The 13714-nt window shown below is 41.2% G+C and overlaps 1 protein-coding gene across 6 annotated transcripts in view; it reads right to left on the bottom strand.

Moving 5' to 3' along the window:
- ldb2a (LIM domain binding 2a) overlaps positions 1–13714 on the bottom strand; it is an 88153-nt gene that overhangs the window by 4824 nt on the left and 69615 nt on the right. Inside the window, exons 5-8 of one of the 6 annotated variants that reach the window (XM_070962824.1) lie at positions 11807–11890; positions 7053–7176; positions 4962–5015; positions 4028–4164 (exon numbers count right to left, since the gene is read on the bottom strand). In XM_070962824.1, coding sequence (XP_070818925.1) covers positions 4028–4164; positions 4962–5015; positions 7053–7176; positions 11807–11890 — 399 coding nt within the window. Of the gene's footprint in view, positions 1–4027; positions 4178–4961; positions 5016–7052; positions 7177–11806; positions 11891–13714 lie in introns of all 6 variants that reach the window. The other 5 variants (XM_070962825.1, XM_070962822.1, XM_070962823.1 and 2 more) reach the window with 5 other exon arrangements.

The raw sequence follows: 13714 nt of genomic DNA, 5'->3' as shown, positions 1-13714 counted from the left end.
ATTTGTTGTTGTTGTCAACAAATCCTGTACCAGCAATGTGCTCTCAATTCTATAACTTTTCATAAAAAGGCTCAGAAATTTCTTGAATCAGCTGCTCATTGTGGTTTTTATCTAATGAGGAGTGAGGACAGCGCATGTGGAATCAACTCAAACTGCAGCATCCGTGTTCATATTAATGCAGGAACATGTCGTCGGGCATAACGGTGTGGCTCATTCTTGTGCTTTTAATAGTTCCTTTTCTGGCTCAGAGGAATATGCTTTGGATGCACAGACAATGCTTGTTTGTAGGATCAAGTCATTGCTGGTTCTGGTCTTTTAATGGGATTTGCTGACAATAAGAAAAACAGTATGACCAGCCTAATCCTTCAGGGGTTCAGAACATGTTGTCGCCACTTGAGCTGCGTTTTCAGAACACAGCGTGAATAAGACTATGAACTACGATTTGAGTCATAATGTTTGTGTGAGTCACCAGGATGTCTTTTTGGCAGTGCCACACGAGCACAGGCGTTGTTTGAGTGGTAGTCGACTCTAACATACAGCGGATGGACAGTTAATTATGGGTTTAGTCCACAATACGTCTTGCACTTGCGTCAAATATGCAGACTGACGCTGATTTACACCAAATGCAAAAACCTTGCTGCTGGAGGCCTGCCTGCTAAAGAAAACACAAGTTCAACACTGAAATCAGGCCACTAGAGGTCAGTGTTGTACATCCTATGAGTGCCCCCCCCCCAACACACCCACTTTCCCCACCTTGCTCCCCCTGCACCTCCTCTCATCCAGCCGCTGGTAACCCCCCCCTTCCCCTTGCGAGGGTCCACTCCTTATTGTCATTGGGCTCACGTAGGCTTGTGCTCAGCCACAAACGAACAACTTCTCAGACAAAGACAGCAGGCGCGCAACATATGTAACCAGCATGTTACCAGCCGCGCTGCCAGTCTTTAAGAGGCACGTGAATGCACGAGAGGTATGGGCAGTGTGTGTGTGTGTGTGTGTGTGTGTGTGTGTGTGTGTGGGTGGGTGTGTGGGTGGGGGGGTGGGAAAGGGATGGTGGGAAGGGGGGGCATTGATGGTGAAGAGTGTGACAGAGGAAGGGGCTGGGGGTGGACAGTGTATACAGATATCGGTGATAATGAGAGCTGGCACACAGCCAAACTGCCTTCTAGAGAGAAAACAATTGTGCAGGCTGTGTGTATACGTGAGCGTGATGTACATTATATATGTGCGAGACGGGGAGAACGAGGGAAAAGAAAGAGAGGGAGCACAACACATCTCAAACGATGACGAGACAGCCAACCACAGGACAGAAATAGAGGGATAGTACAGTATGTGTGTGTGGGTGAGACAAAGAGTGGTCCTGATTTGGAAAGACTGTAAAAACGCCAGGAAAATGAAGTTTTCCAGCCTTAGAGCCAAGCAGACGAACAACCCCAACCTAGCTGGAAATTGGAGTCCATCCAGCATTAAAAATATTCACCCAAATTGGACTTGTGGAGCTTCTCCATGTCCTGATATCCAACCCTGTCTCCTCGAAAGCATGGTTATGTGCTACTTGTTTTGAAAGAAAGAAACGTAAAGCTGCTGAGATTTCAATCAACATAATATGGAAACGTTGCCAATTAATGTATTTTATTGACTTTCCCGACAATATATACTCTTTCAACATCTATAGCAACTAAAGCATATAAAACTTTTTTCATGGTTAGGTTCAGGCACTTGAAGCACTTCGTTAAATAGATTGTGGTTAAATATTGAATCAACTGTCTGGTGTTAAAGTCCTGCACCTTGTACTCTTCCTGCATTACAGTTGCAGGCGGACATAATGAAGGAGGGAATTATGGATTCTTTTAAAAATGTAACAGGGAAAACAAATCAGTAGCATATAAACGTCATTTCTGGATGGATATATTGCACATGTGAGAACAGAAAAACACCGGCACCCTTAAATTTCCCATTAAACAGAATTAGCCCCATGTACAAGATGAACACACACATTAATACCAACCTGCTACCTTCTACGCCAAACAACATCCAGTCACGTGTGGCATCAGCACACTTTGAGCTGCACTGGGATGACCTGTATTCACACACAGCAGCCTGGCTGCAGAACAGTAAACTGGATGCAGTAGTGTAAATGCAATGCAGTGTGTGTGTGTGTGTGTGTGTGTGTGTGTGTGTGTGTGTGTGTGTGTGTGTGTGTGTGTGTGTGTGTGTGTGTGTGTGTGTGTAATGAGCAGTGTATGGAAGAGGTGGAAAACTAGAGGCTCTGCAGCAGATAACAAACTGACAGCAGCATCGAATCCTCCAGGGGAGAACCAGGCATGTGGTGTAATACTCAGCTGTTTAAGAGGCCATTTAACCTCTAACTGTGTCAAGAGGGCTCTCATGGAGACATGCAGCAAAATCAGATGCTCATACCCTCAAACACAGTTTGCATATGAGTCACAGGGGAAGATATTTCGAAACTTGTCCAGGTTACTTTTTCTGAATGATGGCTTTAGATCAGTATAGATCTGCTGTTATTATTTATTGTTGGTTTCTTATTTTGTTTCTTGGACACCGGTTGGTCACACAGTCCACTGCTGATGTAAATAAGGCAGTTAAACTGTTCACTAAAGTAATTTGTGGCACATTTTCTAATTTAAAGGCAGCAATGTGATTCAGAAGTAAAAGCTAATGAGATCTAATGAGAAACGAATTTCATTATTCTGGTTTTACTGTCCCACATTTTATGTCTACGTTTTAACAAGTGTCTATCAAAATGACATTTAAGTCTGTGGGAAACAATGGATGAAACGTATTTTCTTTCTCACAAAATTGCTGAAATTTTACAGATGAGGTGCACAAAATAAAACCTAAATTGTCTCTCTTAAAAACACAGAACAGTCTAATCATATGTTTGACCTTTTTTATCCAGTTACAACATGCATAATGAAATATTGGCATCATAATATTGGGTTATTGTTTTGCATTTGTGTTTCTATTTACAGGTGTTGTTTATGCTGATTAACTGTTCAAAATGTACTATCATCATCCTACATTTGCAGTTCAAAAACAAAACATCGGACCTGTTACATAGTTATTTGGTTTTATTCTTTAATATTAGCATCAGCCTCAGGAATCCTAGTGGCTGAGCTCCAGTTCTTACAGACTGACAGGAAACAGTATTACTGGAGCAGCTGAGTTTACAGATGTTTCACTTTGACCTCCACAAAAAACATTCACCAGGTGCTAAACGACCACATGGCACAGGAAGTGGCTGCAGTTGAACTGCACATGAAGCTCCTTCAGTCATCACAGCCAGTATTCATCCAGCACTCTTTAGCGGCGGCTTTACATTCAGACGGTTGGAGACACGCAGAAGCAAACTCTGCTACCAATCCTCCGGGCAGCTGTGAGTTCAGCGCCTCGGTCAAGGGCATTTTCAACAGTGGTGGCTGAGAGAGGGCCGAGAGTCACTTTCCCCACCCACATTTTCTCATTTGGTCCTGAGATTCAAACCATTTTTTTCAAACCTCTGGGCTACGGCCACTTGGTTGAGCAACGGGGTCAGCTGGGTCTTTTTTAAACAAACATATTCTTAAGTATGTGGAGCATACTCAGAGAGAAACTTCCTTAGAGAAGTAAGGAAGTAGCTACATATTTCCAGTTAGCAATATGATACTACCTGCAGCAAAGGAACACTTTGTAACCTTTAGTTGTTGTTTAAAACTTTCTTCGTTCTTGTATTATTTTGTGCTTTGATCATTTTAATATCATTTGTGTCCCTCTTTATGATATTTGATGTCTTTTGGGGTGAGATGTTTGCACACAAATCTCTTGAGGTTTCCTTGTCTCGTTGCTGAGGTTTGAGTTTCTTTTCTATCGTCTCTTCCTGGTGTTTTTTCTCTTTTGTGCAAATAAATTAAACCTAATAGCTGCAATACCATCAGGAATATCTGGTGCCTGTGTGTAACCCTGCGAGCATGCACGTGGAGTCACAGAAAAAAATAAAAGAGTAGGCAAACCGAGTGGAGCTGATGCTTACAGGTACCTGACTGGAGAGGCTGAAGTTGGTGGTGGGGCTGCGTTTCTTGCCTGCGGTGGTGCCCACGCTGCTGTTGGCGCTGCTGGCTGAGTTCTTCCGTTTCCTCCTCTTCGTGGTTGTCTGTCGGGCGGGCTCAGCTTTGGCACGACCAGCAAAGACAAACAGAGGCAATGCCAAGAACATAATGCATACAGACGGAGACAAGGTGTAGGGTGTGTGCTGTGTGGAGAGTGTGAGCGTCATACTGTTGAGGCATCGTACAGCATGTGGAGGCACAAATTCATGCAGGCAAAACTGCACAAAATTCCTGGATGCATGCATGCATGCAAAGACAGCACACGCACGCACACACACACACACACACACACACACACACACACACACACACACACATATAAAGACATGTTACAGAGACAAGAGCAACTAGTCTACAATGATCCATGCTTTGTTTTCTTCAGAGGTGAAACCGCAAGAGCGCTAACATCTCCCAGGACATGCACTAGTAAGAAAGAGCCCCCTGCTTCATTTGCATAAATGCTCAACAATGGACCGTGATGCTCAACGTAATGTAAATTTGTTAATGATTTCGGCGCTGCACAGACTGCAATGTTCCTCAATAGCATGAGCCAGATTAAAACTGCTCTGCTGAGGCAGAAAACACATTCACGTTCTTACTAAATATGCTGTTATACTGTATGTATTCTTGCACATTTGTTGCATTACTGTAGACCTGATGTGCAGAATGTGAGTGTGTCATTGTTCTAATCGTTATGTTTTAAGTTATGTGCATTAATCTGGCACGTGACCTGTATTTGTTATGACAGGTGTTACTACTGTTTTTGAGCATGCAGCTGAGCATCCATGAATGATGAAACACTACAATGCTGCTTCCTTATGAGAATTCAGACAATTAACAGTGCAAGAGAGAAGATACCTTTTTTGTGATTTGAGGGAAATATTTCCGTTTTGAAGTTCTGTGGGTGTCCAGCTGAAACCGGAGCCAAAATCAGCTTTATTTTATTCAGGTGATTAAATAGTCTCTTAAACAATTCAAGACAGAATGAGACCAGAGATGACAACAGAGAAAAGTGAGAGAAATAATTGAACATTCAGAGCCATACAGATGCTGCTTAACACCACTGGGAAACTTATGCTTGGATGAGAGATGTTTTTCCAATTATGAGCTATACATAATTCCTGCAGGTGCAATTAAATCACAAGTGAGATCATTATTATTAAAAAGATATAAAGTACTGACACAGGTTAAGTAGAGATCTAGGTGTTTCTAGTATTTACAAAATAATTTATGTCGTGCATAATTCATGAATACATGATTTTGTAAATTCTGCCAACATTTGTTAGAAAACATCATTCCTTTTAATCTCAAGAGAGACGAGAAAACACTGCTGTGATCTTCAAACAGATGCCTGAAAATGAAATACATTTTTCGAGGTTCTTGCTAATCACGCCAAGGGAGATGCTTTCATATTCAGTTACAACAACCAGCGACTCGTGATACAAACAGAGCTGGAACTGGAAATCAGAGTCAAAACAATAAGGGGAATTTTTATCGGCGTCTTTTCTCTTTTGATTCCTGACTTTGACAGACGTGTGTGTAAAAAAACGCTCCTATTGTCAGAGACAATCATTTCTGTTATCCGACCGGTTTCCTTCAATGCTGAACCCATGACGCACTAAAATCACTTCCATTTCCACCAAAAGGACTTATCAGAGCATAAATGTGCCTGTGGCTTCCTTCCTGGCTAAATCCCAACCAGTTTCCAAGCTGGAGAAGAATTGCAGGAAAAGGGGAATAACACACCACCAATAAGGAAAACCACAATTCCAGCTCAACTGCAAAGTTCATGTCAAAATATGGCCAGATGACATGAAATTACCCTGAAAACATTCTGTTTGAATGGTGAAACACGCTGAGTTCAAGAGCGCATTAAACTTACTATATTTAATATTTAAAAAGTTACCATGAGAAACTTATAGATCCAAAAGCAGCATTCCCACACACACTGTATCAAATAAAACGATAAAGCTGCATATTATATCAAACTACATTTCACATTAAGCTGTTCCCCGTAAATTACACATCGTGCTTTATGTTATTTAAAAGTGCATTACTCATATAGGACTTCCTATCAAGCTGTGTTCCCTTTCCGTGTGCACAATTAAGCATCAATACAAGAGCTTTTCCCCCTTCAGACTTTATATTCATAAAATGCTTTCCATGTTTTTTTTCCTCTCTCAGTTTTTTCTTTTCTTTGAAGAACGTCGTCGACACTGGGGAGCCGCTGGCCGGGGAGCTGGATCTACTAGTCTGATTACACCCGGCACTCTTAATTAAAGTTACACAGGTCTGAGTCAAAGGCTTTTTGACTGGTGTTGGTTTTTAAAGACATCTCGTCACGCCTCGCTAAGCATTGCTGTAATTTGCAGCCACTCCGATGTGTCCAAAAAACTCGGCTTACTCTTTTCTCTCCAGCTTAAGGCCGCGCAGCCAATTTAAGGCTGCTACTTTTCAGAAACCGCCCTTAAAACATCAATCATAGAAAGCTGAGAGGCCCGTTAAGATTGGCGAGGTTGAGATTCACAAGGCAGCTCTGAATTCTGATTAATTTCGCATACCTGACAGGTAAGACATATTTAAGGGATTAACACATATAATAGCAAATTTGGAAACATAAATGATGCAATAAAAACACAGCGTGAGAAAAAAAATATTCCTGTTCCTACAAAGTGAGTGATGGTACAGAATTAAAAGCTGTTTTTTGTTAGTTAAACCTCAGTACAGGGAACGATTAACACTTAACACCAAGTCCACAACTTAAAAAAAAAAATGTAGATGATTTTCCGCTGTCATTCATTCAAACTGTATTTAATGCCATTTTGGATAAGTCCTTATCAAATTTACTTCTGGGGCTTGTTCAGAGAAGCAGGTAAAAAATCAGCCTTTTTACATTCGTCCATGTTCCAGTGGACAGTACAGATGTGTGTTTCAGTGGTAGGTACTTACCTGGTGGGGCTACCATTCTCTGCCATTTTTGGAATAGGCATGTCTTGAGACAGTCCCGGGGACTGAGGTTGTAGGTCTTGTGCCTTGACATGAGCTCCTGCATGGGCTCCAGAATGACACACAACTGCAGATGCAACGGGACAAACCACACGTTTAGTTCAAGGTGATTTATTCAACATGTGACGAGAGAACAGTGTCCTGTCCACTGCTGCAGCCTCGTATCAAGGTAAAGCAAAACAGCATCCATAAAAACGCTGAGTTTGTTGCTCAATTAATCACCCACAGACTGACTTTGAGTGATTAATTGTGCAGTAAATCTACTTTTTATAGACACTATTAATAAAGTGCCTTTAAAAAACAGGTTTATTGTCAAGCACTTTAGGGAGAAGCACAAGAAGACGGATGGAAAAAGGCAGGCAGGATGACGCATTTTAACATGAGCAGCCTTTGTTGAGACGTTTCCAAATGTGTGACACACTCATGCGTGAATACACACATTGGACACGGTTTTCTGACTGTTTCATCCTTCGACAGAAAGGACTCTCAGAGCAGCCGCTCGTTCCCACACTGAACTCCAACAATATTCTCCAGTTAAAAGACCTTAAGTACGATATTCAGTCTGGAGAAAACTGTAAATCTCTGGTGATCCGCAGTGAGAGGAACTGGGGGTCAGCCTGTCATCTTAAATACATTAGGCTTAGCTTAGCCAGATAACATCTGGATAACATTACAAGCTGGCCCTTCTTTAACAGCAGCAACCACCCAATTCTGTTGATGTGGTCAGAGGACAGTGATTGGACAGTTATACGGCTGTCTTATTGCTGGACCAATCACAGGTCAACACTGAGATCAAACTCCAGGCAACCTGCCCATCTTTTCCCTCTAACTGGATGAAACGGATTTCATCTTCCTGACTTTTCTCATCCCGTTTATGACCAAAAATACCAACAACTCATTTTTTTCAGCAAACTAAAAGACAATGAAGAAGAAAGACACATATAATCTTTGTCCATGTTAGCAAGAAACTTAAATATCTTGCATTTGTACTGTAGAGAGATAAAAAGTCACCATTTTCTATTTTTGAATTGTCATGAACAGCGAATGATTTCCAGATGTATTTCTATGATAATTAGTGTCCTATAGTATTTTGTCTGCATTGATCTGTTATGGCAGGAAGGTTTTGACCTGATTCAGACAACTTCTCCAGAATGATGTCAATGAATGTTCAAATACAGTTTAAAATCAACAACTGCACTTCAAAATCTTGGTATTTTACATTTGCTGTTTTCCCTGACATACGCAGCAGTAAGTTACAAACGTGTCACTTTGGGGAATTTGCAGAAGTTTCTTTGGAATTTCTGCAGACTGTGGACATATTAAAAGAATTATTGAAGTACTTTTTCCAACAAAGAAGAATATATTGGAAACACATTAGACACAACAGAGGTTTTGGTAACTGCAGCCACACAGCTGAAGTAAAGCTAACCATGCAAGCAGTGGATGTAGTTGCTGTCAGTGTTTTCCAATCAAGAGTGTGATGTAAGGTCAAAAATTACAGGACTGGAAGTAGGCGTGGGTTGACTGACTTGCTCAAGGGCACTTTGACAGTGGTTCCTGAGAGAAAGGAGACTGTTAATCATTCACTGCAATGCTCAAATGATCTCATCTGACCTTCAGCATCCCACCACCCCTACATTTCTGATGTCAATTCTCATCAACATGCTCATCCTGTCTTCAGCCATACTGTACAGCCACTTGGAGGTAAAAAGAAAAAAAAACGAGGGAAAAACTCTGAAGGAGGCTGTGTATCACTTACACTATCTATTACATAGTAGTACGTGTTAAACAGGTTCGCAGGCTTTTATATAAATCACCTGACAACACCAGGAGTCCTTGCAGAGATGTTTTAGCACAACGAATTTTCAAACGAGGGCTGTTCACCCATCCTTGGTCTCAAACTAGTCATTCTAACAATCGTACACTCTGCTGCTTACTCTAAATTACCCTACATGAGCATAGTGATGTCTGTTGCCATTCCCTGTGTTAGGACAGCAGTGTTTTGATGCCATGCAGCTCGAGGTAAAGTGAACATCCCTGTAGCAGACTAATCCCTTGTTCTCCTCTGATAGTTCCCTCCTGACACAGTAATATCCCTCCCCAGCTCAGTCAACAAACCCTGGCTCTCAGCCTGAAAACAAGGGCTATTTTCAGGCTGAATAGTAGGAAGCCGGCAGCTCCAATACATGGAAAGGCTTAAATACTCCAAATGAAAAAAAAAAAGAGGGTGAGTGTGTTTGTGAGAGTGAGAGAAAGGCTGGTTGTAACCCTTCAGCCAGGAAACCGTCAGTCTCTTTTGGAAGGACTGATAAACGCTGGCAAAGGCCTTTCACAGGGACATATTATTGTCAGTTTAATGTGAGGAAAGGGTGCATTTTACTTTGACATCCTTGGATAACAGTAGGGGAAAATATAATTTGCTAAGTGTGTGACATGATGTACAGTGACTACCCAGCACTGGTTCAACCTGGGAATCAGGGAATCAGGACCCCGAGAAGGGGTCGTAAGATGAGCCTAAATTAACCATGAGATGGTTTTTGTGATAAGGGAGGAAAGAAAATGTAAAGTCTGTAAAGTGTTTTCAGACTTGATGCTGTGAAATATTGTATAGTTTTATCTCTTCAGGCCTCCATATAGTATCCAAATGAAGCAATCTATCATATTTTTACGTGTATTTTGAAGTATCACATCAGAAAAGGTTGACAGAAATGGCGAAATTTGGAGAAACGTTCTCAGTTTGTGCCCCTTAAAATGTTTTTTGTCCTTTTCGAAAAGAGTTAATGCACTTAATGATGGAAACACCTTTATCGAATATGTTCTGATGCAGCAAACTTTTAACTCACATGACTGATCAGCTGTTTCGGCTTCGAGAGAAGAAGAAGAAACTGCATCTTCTTCTTCTGCAATGATAAAATGTTTTTCAGCTGGGGAACTGGCGCCACCTACTGCTTATATCCATGAACCAGCTGCTAATAATCGCGGTAATGGATGGAAACAAGCATTCATTCGCATTTTCTTTTGCCAATTTTCTCAAAATGTCCAATACATCTGAATGGAAACGCAGCTGCTGAGAGGTGACAAAAGGTGAAAAAAGGTTGGAAACCAGTTCTTTATAGGACACAATAAATCCTCGGTGAAACACTGAATCTGTGCCTGACCCTTCAATTCTTACGTCTGTCTTCTTGACGCTCTTTAAAACAGGAAATCTGGGCAAACTCACATGCTTAAAATGCAAATTCAATAAACATAATATCATTACTTTTGAACTAGTGTAATGATCAAAGTAGTTTATGATGTTTTTATTATTACTGGAATGAAAGAAAACCTCAGAACAAGGTTAAATCCCTCATTAAGATGAACAATTTCTGGAGCATTTAAAATAAAACCACATTGTGCTCTGGGAAAGTCGGCCAATTCCCAATTTAGCAGACGCAAAAGGATTTGCTGTATTTGAAGCAGTTCGGGTTTAGAGTCATTTCAACAAACTGAACCATTGTTCAAAAGCAAAGTTGAGAATATTTATGCACAAACTTAACCTCGTCCATCAAACGCATCCTGTCAGCAAACAGAAAACAGGGCATGATCCTGTTTGCTGGGCGCTGACCATCTGAATCACCGCCACAAGGAGTGAGCAGAAGCCAAATCTTTAGTGTGTAATTACAGATACAACTCTCTTTCAGTGGCATTTCAGTTGCTTTCTACATAGAAAATCATTGTTATAGGAAAACAAAAACATTCACCCTGCTCCCTCTCTCCCTCTCTGTGTGTCTTTCTTCACTCAGTTATTATAAGCAGCGGAGGTGCCGTTCCCCGATTCGCGCGCCATTTCACAATTATGAGTCTCAACAGGGAGCGTTCATTAATGTTATGCTAATTTTCTGTATCCAATTAATTCTTCTCTCTCCCGCTCGCTCTTGTTCTCCCATTTGGAAATCGTAGCTGTCAGTCAACTGTGGTGCCGAAAAAACACAAACAAAACCCTGTGAAATTATCACTAATGTATTCAGCCAGCTTATACTTCCTATTCCCGTAAATTATATTGCTGCCGTCAGGTAGAAAAACATGTATATGCAGAGTAAAGAAGAAATAAGTGCTTATTTTTTGTTTTGATGCCATGAAATTATACACTCAGGTTTCAAACGCCTGAGAGTCATAAAACGTGTTCAGCACATAAATAACAGCAAAAGCTTTCAATTCCAGTAAGACAGAGAAATTTACATTCACTAAAGAGTAAACACAAAGATGTGAAAAAAGAGCAGATCTGGAAAAGGAAACTTAAGTCAAACTTGGACATTCAAACATTGAATATACGTGTAAGTGTAAAATGTGCAGAGCAGGTAATGAAATCATGCAAAGGGCCACATTAAATACGACAACGTATGAATTTTCTACATAATAAAAACATCTTTATGCTGTCTAGACGCATTAGTATAGTTAGTTAGAAAATATGAGCAACATGAATTACTACATTTAAAAATGGACAAGAACTGTTCCCCTGTGTGCATTAAAGTGTGAGGAGTTGAGGACAAAAACAAAAGCAGAATGACAGTCATAGACATTGTCTCTCTCTCTCTCTCTCTCACACGCACACACGCACACACACACACACACACACACACACACACACACACACACACACACACACACACACACACACACACACACACACACACACACACACACACACACACACTTACCCTGAGGTAGTTGAGGGTGAAGTTGGTCAGACCCATGCGAGTGATGTTTTTGGACAGTTGTTCCAGCACCTGAGGGTCTTGTGCCTAAAGTCATCAGCAGGGAAACGACAATGAGAAACAAATACATATGTAGGCTACATATTCTACATCTATATTTTGTGATGTTTGCATTCAACTGACTATAAATAAACTAATTATCTACAGGCAATTAGGCTAATTGGTATTCATCAGATATGCACAATCAACACATTCACACCCTCGAGTCATAAATGCAACTACTTAACATTGTTATTGCAGTTGTGCCATGAAGCTGAATGGAAGCATTTCAGGTCTTCAATTTACACTAATGTCAAACTGTGGGCTAATTAATCAACATCACTTTGTCGTTCCATTTAAATTTCCACACATTTTCAATTTCATATCTTAACTGAATTTGATGATGTTGCTCAGCGTATGCATAAAAGGTTTGGGCAGAGGGGAAAAATTGTTTAATAATGTTAAGTTGCTGAAAAACTGCGGCTATAACCCACACAAACATTTCATGTATTGTGACTTTTGCTTTTGTGACGCATAAACAGATTCAGCGCGATGTGGCCCAGCTGACAGTAGCATCGTTCACACAGATGATTAAGAACTGACCAGCATCTTCAAATGTGTGTTCAAAAAATCTGCACTGAATAAATTGACTGTAAAATAGAAAATGTATGGCAACCCTGCGGTCTATTATACAGTATGTGTAGGAGTAAAAGAGTAAATCCTAAATAAGAACAAAGCAAAAAAAAAGAAGAAGCCAAGATAGCAATTATAGGATGACATCTGATTGAAAAAAAAAAAAAAATCTCATGAAGACACATGATTATTCAGTAAGCTTGTTTGCCGCTCCAAGAATAAGCAGTCAAATCAAAAAAGCTGTAGGTATTGACAGAGCAAAACATAGCCAGACTGAGGAGGAGCAGTGAGCACACTTGCATTCACAGCCTCATGAAAAATGCATAATTCTATCTCCAGTCGCATCTCTGTGTGGAGAAAGTCAAGAGGGAAGCGAGGGAGTTCTTCTGTACCGTCAGCAGACCGACATGAGTGACAGGAGGATTGAATTAGTCTGCATTATTGGCAGACCATCAGAATCTGAACTACTTTGCTCATCAAGTAGAATTAGCCGAAACGTACTGTACAGGAATTCGTCTTGGCAGCACCGGTGCAGCCATGTATCAACAGTTTGTGGAGTAAAATGAGTAAATACTGGCACATATGGTGCAGGAACAACACAGACACTCAGTTCAAGAGGCCGGAGACAGACAAACAACGGAGTACACACTCAACGAGCACACATTCAGAATTTAAGACGCATGGCAATGGGCCAAATGAGACGCTTAAACAGTGAAGGCCATCTGCAGTACATGCACCGAACCTAACGTTAGAGAAGTCAGGACGCTGCTCAGCAGTGGGGACTAAACATATTTACCCAATTACTGCAGTGAAGCACAATTCTGAGGTATCATTTTATGACACTGTGTACTTTTAATCCATCACATTTCAGCTGGAAATATTACTCTTCCCGGGTCGGGCCTTTCTGTGTTAAGTTTGCATGTTCTTCCCGTGCATGCCTGGGTTCTCTCCGGGCTCTCCGGCTTCCTCCCACAGACCAAAAACATGCTCATTAGGTTGATTGGTGACTCTAAATTGCCCCTGAGTGTGAGTGTGAATGGTTGTGTGTATGTGCCCTGCGATCGGCTGGCAACTGGTCCAGGGTGTATCCCGCCTCTCGCCCGTTGACAGCCGAGATAGGCTCCGGCCCCCCCGCGACCCCGAAAGGGATAAGCGGCATAGAAAATGGATGGATGGATATTACTCTTCACATCTACTTTGAAGTTATAGTTATTTTGCATATATGTTGCGTATATGTTC

This window comes from Chaetodon trifascialis, chromosome 5 (genome assembly GCF_039877785.1).
Source record: "Chaetodon trifascialis isolate fChaTrf1 chromosome 5, fChaTrf1.hap1, whole genome shotgun sequence".
Taxonomy (NCBI): Eukaryota; Metazoa; Chordata; class Actinopteri; order Chaetodontiformes; family Chaetodontidae; genus Chaetodon; species Chaetodon trifascialis.
The sequence above is the reverse complement of the archived record's forward strand: the minus strand, read 5'-3'. Positions and strand labels throughout refer to the sequence as shown.